Below are 9,647 nucleotides of genomic sequence, written 5' to 3' on the forward strand. Positions count from 1 at the left end.
AGAGATCAAGGCCGACTGTGCACGAAAGCTTTGGTTAAAAAGTGGGGCAATTCCAACCATTACAACGTCGCAAGGATAGTCTGGCGCTTCAGATTCGCAGCCTGTAAGTATATTTTCATTGTAAAAGACTTTGTTACGGACTAACGCGAGTTGAGTTTGTCGGATGGTTGTAGCGCATGTTGTTTCTTTGTGTGATCTGCAAATGCAGACGCAACGTGAAAAACGACAACATAAGTCCTAATAATCAGTAATAATGTTCCAACTAGAGGCAACAAATGTCGTGTTTATAATGGGGTTTATTATCTTTGTTGAGTCGCGATGAGACATGGCGTAACACTGGTTGATCACTAACGGCAAATCTTTATAACCTCGTATATAAAAGGTAAAACAAGTTAGCTATAGTTTTTAACTATTCAACATCATATATTTTTTTTAAACTTACCAATCCTTTACATCCTGCTCAAGTCGCGCTGGCAAAGTTGATGTATCGGCTTGATCATCTTCTATTTCCGGATCAGATTCGGGCTCGAATTGATATAAGGAAAGTACTGATGACATTTTATCACCTGTCAGTACAATTGCTTGGGAACATGATGTTCCGAATATGGTAAGAGGCGTTACATTTCCATCAACGCTTGCAGTATTTGACCAATCACTACGCACTGGTGAACTGGCCAATCATAGCACACCTCGCTTTTCAGAGCGATGAACTTTGTAAAAAATCAGCGCGTTTCAGAGAGGCGGAACAAAGTGGAGATACAAACATGCACGGTATGTGAAAAATACAGCGTTTTTGAACCTTAAATCATGTATACACATTGCATTACATCTAAAACAAATGATAATATTAGTTTTAGCCCTGTCATATGACCCCTTTAAATGAAACACAATACCTACAGGTATTGTAAAAAAAAAGCACTCTTCATAACCTTGAGTAAAACCACTAGCGTTTATTAAACAAGAGATCGAGGTTTTTGTCTGAGCTGACAGAGGTACAAAAATGGTTTTCCATTAGTGGCTGTAGGTGAATATTGTGTGTTTTATTGTTCATTCAATTCCATTTCTGCCTCCGTAAATACGTGAAAGATATGTGAAGACATGTTTTAAAAGAAAATAAAGCAACTAATTCCTTGATAATTTTGTTTTCCAGTGATAGTTATGCACAAAGCCATGGTGATTCTGAACATATTTTTATTACTGTAAAAAGCACTGCAATGCAGTGAGATTGTTAATGTGTCTGAAAAGCAATTTAAAAAGTATAATACAAATATAAAAACAGTATGCAGTATAAAGTATAGAGTATAAATAAACAATTACATATAAATCGTTTTTTAACATACAATAACAAGAATTAGAACAGGTAATGTGCTCAATATTTATGCGGATGATGTTATCAATCGTTTGCAAAAAAATTGTATTAATAAATAAAAATATATATATAATAAATAAAATAAAATAATAAAACTCAACTCGGTTTTTATGATGTTATCATTTAATTTTAATTGTGTTTTATTGTGTTATTATTACTTAATCAAAACAACTCAACTGCAGTTTGATTGATGTTACTTGGAATGCACAAAAAAAGTTACAAGTAAATGTTATAAGTTATGTTTGTTTTTGCCAATGAACTCTTTAAATAAATAAGTCAATAACACTTTAATCAAATGACATCAGCCTATCACAACAGAAATCTCCCCAACTTCTACTTTACAGTTCGTCAGTGGACTCTCTTATCAATGACATCAAACCATAATTAACCTGAAGCTTTTGAAAACAGTTCTGATGAAGTGATGCTATCAATATGAATGCTTCTGATCTTGGGACCTCTTACACAGGTGACAGTTGAAAAAAGAGGCGTGCGTTTGGGCACCGTTCCTGATTTACTGCCGCAATGAGGAAGTGAACCTGCGTGAAAGATATGTGAAGCGATCAGCCATTCACTCCTGAACTCGTGTCCCTACCTCACTGTTCTGCTCGGAGGGAAACGATCTGCTGAGCTGGGTCATTTGCTCTGTTTTGGCTCCCCACGGCAAGCTCTCTGGTTGACCTCACCACAAGCGAGTTTATCCTGTTAATGAAAGTGACAGACATTGGGTGACCTTTCGTAAAAGTTTTCTGCAGTACGTTTTGAAAAGATGGGAATATATCAGCTTTAAAAGACAGGAATACCTGTTTCAGTTAAACGGTTTCAATGGAACTTGGCCATCCTTTTCCAGAATATACACAAAAGCTTCATTGTGCGATGGTGGCGGTAGAGAGAGGCTGGAGAAATTAGCCTGGTAATGAGGAGCTGTGATGGTAAATAGAGAGTGCAATGAATAACTCCTTCAAACCGTGTCATAATGGCTCAAACTATCATTCCAACCACAGTATATACACTTTCTGCACTATTCTCCGCCTCCATCCATCTTCCTGACAACTGCACGAAGAAGTCATTTTCATAAACCCAGAGCTGTTCTGTTGTTGCTTGTTCATCCTCAATGGCCAAGCCCTCAGATTGACATCCATGCAAATCTATGCATATAGTTTCATATTTGTTTGCGCCTGTTTTTGGAACCATTTCTGTGCTTGTGTAGTTCAGGGTTAAGATCATGTATTTTCTTGTCAGAATATGTTTTGAGAGCAAACAGTCAGGATTGCCATAGCAACACTAAGCCAAGCCTGAGGAGAGGGGTTTGGATTGAACACTGTGGATGTGGGGAGAGAACGGGTGAATAAAGCATCCGATGCGCTTTGCTGCTGGACCATTACTAAAGCCTGTCATTTCAGCCTGTGAGGTCAAATTATGAGTGGATTTGCTCATTTTTCAGTGGCACATGTTTCAAGCATTGTTTTGACCCACTGTGTGTTCCTTACTCCTTGAATGACACACCTACTGATATGCAACACCTGTTGTGGTTGCCCATTTACGGACATTTGGGAACTCTGTGTTTTATGTTAACAGGGTGAGAGAGATCTCACATTTCAGATTTCAAATCAACTTTGGCATGTAATGCTAGTCCCAACAGCACCTATCTCACCTGAGACTTAACCGAAGAGAGGAGTGGTTCTAGCCTAAATGCTGTGTTCCTGTTGAGGTGTAACTGCTGAAGTCGTAAATAATAGTTGGTGTTGTAGGTTGGCCACCTGTCACCGTGATGAGACATGATATAGTTAGTGCATTCTTTTCCAGCACACCTGTTTAAACAGTCAAAGGTGTTTGATTTCTGTATTCAAAGTAATAAGCCCACAGAATTACCCTGGAACATGTCGTGATCGCCGCGTCCTATTTTCGTGGTAAATGGGTAACAATTATTTTAAGCTTTAAATAGTTGAGCCATGAGGTCACTGGACTATTGATTTCAGATGTATTGATTTAAGGCTTTAGGAGGTCTGTCTGCTTAGCACAGATAGGGCAGATGCATCGCTTCATCTATACATCTCACAAGAACACGTGAATGGACTCAAGATGTTTGCTTTTTGTTGTGTTCTATGTGTGGTGCATGACTTCATTACGTAATGCATATTCAGATCTGTGATTGCATGTAGTTAAACAGTTATTCAGAGCAGTCACTTTGTGTTTGGAACGCAGCTCTTTTTTTTTCATCCCTTTGTTGGCTCTACTACGCCATCTAGAGGCTTAAATGTGTGCAAACGTCAGGTCATGAGACCCAACGAGCGCATTTGACCATTTACTGTAAGACTGTAAGATTGTAATCAGTTGTTTTCTGACAGACAGACAGACAGACAGACAGACAGACAGACAGACAGACAGACAGAGAGAGAGAGAGAGAGAGAGAGAGAGAGAGAGAGAGAGAGAGAGAGAGAGAGAGAGAGAAGATAGATAGATAGATAGATAGATAGATAGATAGATAGATAGATAGATAGATAGATAGATAGATAGATAGATAGATAGATAGATAGATAGATAGATTATTTGAACATGATCAGCCTGGCAACCAGAGCGCGAGCCTCAAACATAAACATGAACACGCAACTTTGAATGGAGAAGCGCGTGGCACGTGGAGCGCTCTCTTTGTGTATACATGACGACAGGTGCTGTGTTTGTATGCACGGAGAAAATATTTCATGATTATTCAGAATAAATATATTAAAATGTCGATTATGATGAATTTACAGTCTGCCTTTTGGTTTATACAATACAGTAGGAACAGTCTGGTTTTATTGGAGTTTAATTCCGTGTTATCGTTCATATTCGTCCATCAGAATTGCTTATCCGATCTCAGCCATCCCTGCCAAATTCAGTGTGTGATCTAGGAAAGGGGGGAGGACATAATATGCCTTTAAAACTAAGTTTGCAGTGTAGATGGAATGAGGTCAGACAGAAAGCTTCTCATTGCACGCGCCGATTATTATTAGATACTATATTCAGCCAATGAACTGCGACGGGGCGTGTCTCTGGCTGAAGACAGGCTAGTGACAGCAGCTGATTGGCTGGATTCTCTTTCCTTTATACCTTCGCAAAAGGATAAATCCTTGCGAGGCGGTGTAGCAGAAGTATTGAAAGTTGTGAAGGGTGATAGGAAGCACAGAGCATGAAAGAGCGCAGTTGTCTAAACCCACCGCATGGTCGTACGACAAACTATGCTGAAGACACTTGTCCGTTTCCATTAAACGGCTTTAGATACTTTGCGTCCAGAGCGCACTCTGGCTTTGTTTTCAGTCGAACCGGCAGTTGAACTGCAGACTGTTACGTTTTTGAAGACGTTACAGGGACCTGACGGAGTTCCAAACCGGAGACATGCGCTCTGTGGACGGACTGCTGGCAGAGTGCTGAACCCAGAGACAGACTCCAGCAACTTTGTTTCCACGCGCGTGGCGAGAACCCAGACCAGCATCTTATTTAATAAAGGCGCTGAAAAGAATTTCAAGACGCAGCGCGTGTAGGATTTTCCCGAGCAATTAAAAGTTGACTTTTGCATGGACACGTACGTGGCTATGGTGGAGCAAACGCACAGCACCGACGTGCTCTCCGGCGACTCCATTGATTCGGGGGAGATGGACCTAGACATGGACGCCTCGCCGACCCCCGGCTCCCCAAACTCAACTGGGGATAAAATGGACATCGCGTGGTGCAAGACCCCATCCGGACATATCAAGAGGCCAATGAACGCATTCATGGTTTGGTCGCAGATAGAAAGGCGCAAGATCATGGAACAGTCGCCGGACATGCACAACGCGGAGATCTCCAAGAGACTTGGCAAACGCTGGAAACTTTTAAAAGACAGCGATAAGATCCCCTTCATACGCGAGGCTGAGCGACTGCGGCTCAAGCACATGGCAGACTATCCTGACTACAAATATCGACCTCGGAAGAAGGTGAAGTCATCCAGCGGCAAAAGCGGAGAGAAGGGGGAGCGCGTCAGCGGCAGCCCGGGCGCGAAGGCTGCACCCAAAAAGAGCTCGAAAACTCTCAGCAGGACGCACAGAAAGTCCGCTGCGCTTGAACTGCCTTCTCACCCAGTCCCTGCAGACCACCACGCTCTCTACAAATCCAGGTCTGCGTCCGCCGCCAAGCAAATACCCGACAAACCAGCAAAACGCGCGCATGTGTTCGGAGGATGCAGCACTGACAGCAGCCCGCCCTCCGTCGCCGTGCCCGCCAGTCCCACTCTGAGCAGCTCGGCGGAATCCAGTGACCCGCTGAGCCTGTACGACGACGGGCTCGCCAGCGGAAAAGAAGACACCGAGTCCGCGGCGCGCTACAAATACACGCGCGCATCGTCTCCAACGCCCTCCGCGTCGCACTCATCCTCCTCACATTCATCTTCATCTGACGAGGAGTTCGACGACGAGCTTGCGGACCTCAGTCCCGGCTTTGACAGCTTCAGCACCTTTGGCACTGCGCCCCTGGACAGAGACTTGGAGTTCAATTTTGAGTCTGGCTCCGGCTCGCACTTTGAGTTCCCCGATTACTGCACACCAGAGGTGAGCGAAATGATATCAGGGGACTGGCTCGAATCGACAATATCCAACTTGGTATTCACTTATTGACCTATAGTAACGAATCTGATTTAAAGGACAGATTGAGAAAAATATATCTTTATGACTGTCGTAAAGACGGAGGGCTGAAAAGTCCTCCGAGACGAGTCAGACAACGAGTCAACGACACGATTCCTCCTGTTTATCATGCATCAGAGACTGTGGGTTTTCATTATCCACTGACGAAAGTGCTTAGCTTGCTCGTTTGGTGCTGGAAGGAGTGAAATGACGCGCGCGCTTTGGAAGAAGAGGACGGCATTGCGCGGTGGTGAAGTTCAACTTTTCCACCCGCTTTAACTTAAAAAGGGACGTTTAAAAACAGTCTGGTCAAATGCTTGTTTTGGTGGAGGTACTGAACGGAGAAAGGCGTTTTGTGACCAGAATCGCATGCTTTCATTACGATGTAACCGCGAAAGCGTAACTGGTGTTGATTCATTGAAACGGAACGGCAGCGCTTTATCAGACGCAAAAAGACACAATCACCAGCTTTTCTGTCGACGTGACATCAGGATTCAAACGCAACTCAGATGATTCAACTCTTTACACTACAAATCAGGACCAAAATTCATCCGAGGAGCGTTCTGTCTCTCTCTCTCTCTCTCTCTCTCTCTCTCTCTCTCTCTCTCTCTCTCTCTCTCTGCCTTTCACTTTTCCATCATCTCCCGAGTAACTTTTCCGTGCTGGCATTTTATATCGATGTATTTATAATGGCCCAACAGTGCTCCTCCTTTCCCCTCTCCCCCCTCTTGAATTGTGTTCTAGTCAGTCTGTTGTGTGTATAGTCTGCACATGCACATGTCCGTCTTTGTCGCGGAAGGGCTAGACTCGTTTCGTATTATTTAATTGACCTCTCATGCGGAAAGGAGATTAAATGTTTCATTCTTTTCTGAGTGTATTTTTGTACAAAATCTATCGAGGGGGTGTCAATCGGTGAATATCGCTGTTTGGATTTCCGATTTTTAAAACCAGGGGGTCGGGTTGTCTCAAAAATCTGCCCCCCTAACCATGTTTACAGTGTCAATCCACAGGCTTCTTAAAGAGACAGTGTCTGAATTTCAACGACCAATCATCATTAGCCTACGATGAGCGCTGAATGAGGTTGTATGTAGCTGCAGCGACGTCTGCAATTTATTACGTCCTTATTGGATACTGTACCTTTTGAATACCGATTTCTTCGTGCTTTTATAGTGACACGTTTTGGTTTTAACCACTGGATGGAATTATACAGATACGTCGAAATGCCTCTTAAGTTCATGAACAATGAAGTACGTCTTCGCTCCATAATTGTACAAGGATATTTAATCTTTTTCTACATGTTGGCTAAATGTAGCTAATCGTTTTAGTATATTACGGCATGGCAAATAGCATTTTGTATTTCTGAATTCAGGTTTATGTAGAGCAGTCGTGTTTAAGGCAGAGGGTCGACATGAAGATTTCTATGTACATTGACTGTAAAATAAGTAAAAGAGTGCGTGTTTATGTCTGACAATGTTATATCATGACAGGAGCGAGAACATATATCTTTATACATCCCTATGTTTAAGAGTGTTGTTCATGAGTTTTGGACTATATATAGATATGTTTTATTGTTTCATTTCGTGCAATATGCTGTGTACAATATTGTTTTGTCTTACCATACCATATCTCACCATTTGAGTAGTGAACTCAAAAGCCAGCCAATTGTGTCAAGTCACTGCCTGTCAGACCTCTGTACAGAACTTTGTCTTTTTTCCAAGAAGGAAATAAAATCAGCTGGAACTGAAAGTCACTTGTACGACCCTTTCTGTGTATTGTTTTCATTACATATTATCTTAATGGTTTTTTAATTATTCTACAAAATTAAACAATAATTCTGCCTCACCCTGGCCAAACTACACGTTCAAGGTGTGATACATGTATCCTCAGTATATTGACAAGGTCAGAACTTTGATGCTATTAGAAAAGCATCTTAGTCTAAAATATTAGGTTGTGGAGATAAGAATTAATGAATAAACTAATCGATAATATTCACTTTACAGAACAATATAAGCATTTGTCTTTAGCTGAATACATCTCTACCATTACCTCTCCCTCACATCAATACTGTGTTTATTGATTTTGTTTTAAATATGGAGTGGTGCATGACTTAAAGATTGACAGGTGAGCCTATGGCATCCTACAGGTGCAGGAGATGTCATGCTGTGGGTGGAGGCCGACCAGCAGAGTAATTACATAGAGTCATTGGTTCAGTTCTGCAGTCCGTGGTAAACATTTTTCACTGTTCTCATCTACAATGAGACACAGGCGGGTGGGTATGGCGTTACCGGAGGCTATCGAGATATTACAAACTCCCCCATTATTAACATACAACAATCACATTACATGCCTGCAATATGGCTTCGTGTTTACACGAGACGAATAAAAAGAGAATAGATCTGATGGCTTGGCGACATGTCCAAAAGCTGAGTGTTCAGACTGAAGCAGTTCAGTCTAAATGATTATGTAGCATGATCCCAACCGATAGCGCAGGGTGTGAGGTTGAATGCACGCCTTTCTCCGTTCTTTCTCAGAGCCCATGTCTAGGGTCTAGACATGGGCTCTGTGGGGGAGGAGTGCGAGACAGATGAGATGTCTCTGAGAGCTGCACTGGGGGCGCTCAAGTGGAGTGTTCAGCAGGGATGACTGCTGAAACCAATTAATTCCTTCTGGGTGCACTGGTTTGTGTCGGGAAAGGGGAGGGGGCTCTCGAAAGATTTTGTGTTAATCTGTTTACACCCCCCAAATGAGAAGAGAGACAGGAAGCTGTTTGGAAACCAGAGTTGCGCAAAGTTATGATACGAATGCATCAGTCTGTCAAGCAGACTGAGATGATAGATTGTGTTGGGGTTCTGGTTGCGGGCTCATATGTTTATGTGCGCTGACTTTAACTGATGATCTGAGACATAATGGAAGTTTAAAAGAAAGAACGTATAAACAACTTTAATATGCGTAAAAAGCGACTTTGGTTAATACAGCATGTCAAATAATATTTAATACCAGGAATTAAAGATAAACATACTGATTAACTCTTTGGCACAGAACAGAAGGCGGCACAGATGGTTCGATTTGGTGCATAAGTGCTTACAAATATTTACACCTATCCACATATTTTATGATTGCCACGACATGTCCCCAGTACAGTCTATTAGAATGCTTTGTAATAGTCCTTAAACTTTCTTTCAAAGCATCAGCTTTCAATATTTTTAGATACGTTAATTGAGTGCAAAAATGTGGCCAGACGGTGAGTCAGCAGTGGCCTCCAAAAGTAGCCATTATGTCACAATGTACCAATGTTAACCAAATGGCATTTATTTTTTCATAGCCTCACTTTTCTTTCATTAAAAAAACACTACAATGTTTAAAATAATGATAGATGTAATAATATCTAATAATTTACATGTACTGTATTGGGACAGAGGGCAGGTTCGGGGAGTCGAAGGGGTGTGGCCATTGAGCTGTCTTAAGCACATGCAGCCAATGCACTATCCTCACAAAGGACTGAAACGCTCGGATGCTGAAAGTTTTACCATTTTGACGACAATAGTGCTAAGCGTATATTGAAAGCAAAGCATTTCTGTGCAAGTTAAATAAGTTAAAACTTTTAGCTGACGACTTTCTGACGAAATTAAAATGATTCGATATGAGCA

General features: G+C 41.9%; 1 protein-coding gene and 1 long non-coding RNA gene across 2 annotated transcripts; one reads left to right on the forward strand and one right to left on the reverse strand.

Annotated features, from left to right (window-relative positions):
* Positions 1 to 1,551: 1,551 nt before the first annotated feature.
* LOC130567290 (uncharacterized) lies at positions 1,552 to 3,354 on the reverse strand. The gene is made up of 3 exons (XR_008964568.1): positions 3,021 to 3,354; positions 2,170 to 2,290; positions 1,552 to 2,068 (listed from the first exon to the last, which is right to left on the reverse strand). It is a non-coding gene; the product is annotated as an uncharacterized LOC130567290 (long non-coding RNA).
* A 1,142-nt stretch (positions 3,355 to 4,496) lies between these two features.
* sox4a (SRY-box transcription factor 4a) lies at positions 4,497 to 7,745 on the forward strand. The gene has a single exon (XM_057355282.1). It carries the CDS (start codon positions 4,921 to 4,923, stop codon positions 5,992 to 5,994), a length of 1,074 nt encoding a protein of 357 aa, XP_057211265.1. The 5' UTR covers positions 4,497 to 4,920; the 3' UTR covers positions 5,995 to 7,745.
* Positions 7,746 to 9,647: the final 1,902 nt, after the last annotated feature.

The sequence above is a fragment of the Triplophysa rosa genome, linkage group LG16 (genome assembly GCF_024868665.1).
Source record: "Triplophysa rosa linkage group LG16, Trosa_1v2, whole genome shotgun sequence".
NCBI lineage: Eukaryota > Metazoa > Chordata > Actinopteri > Cypriniformes > Nemacheilidae > Triplophysa > Triplophysa rosa.

Bases quoted from the DNA above. Each gene is read 5' to 3' on its own strand.
- sox4a (XM_057355282.1), top strand. From the start codon at position 4,921: ATGGACACGTACGTGGCTATGGTGGAGCAAACGCACAGCACCGACGTG.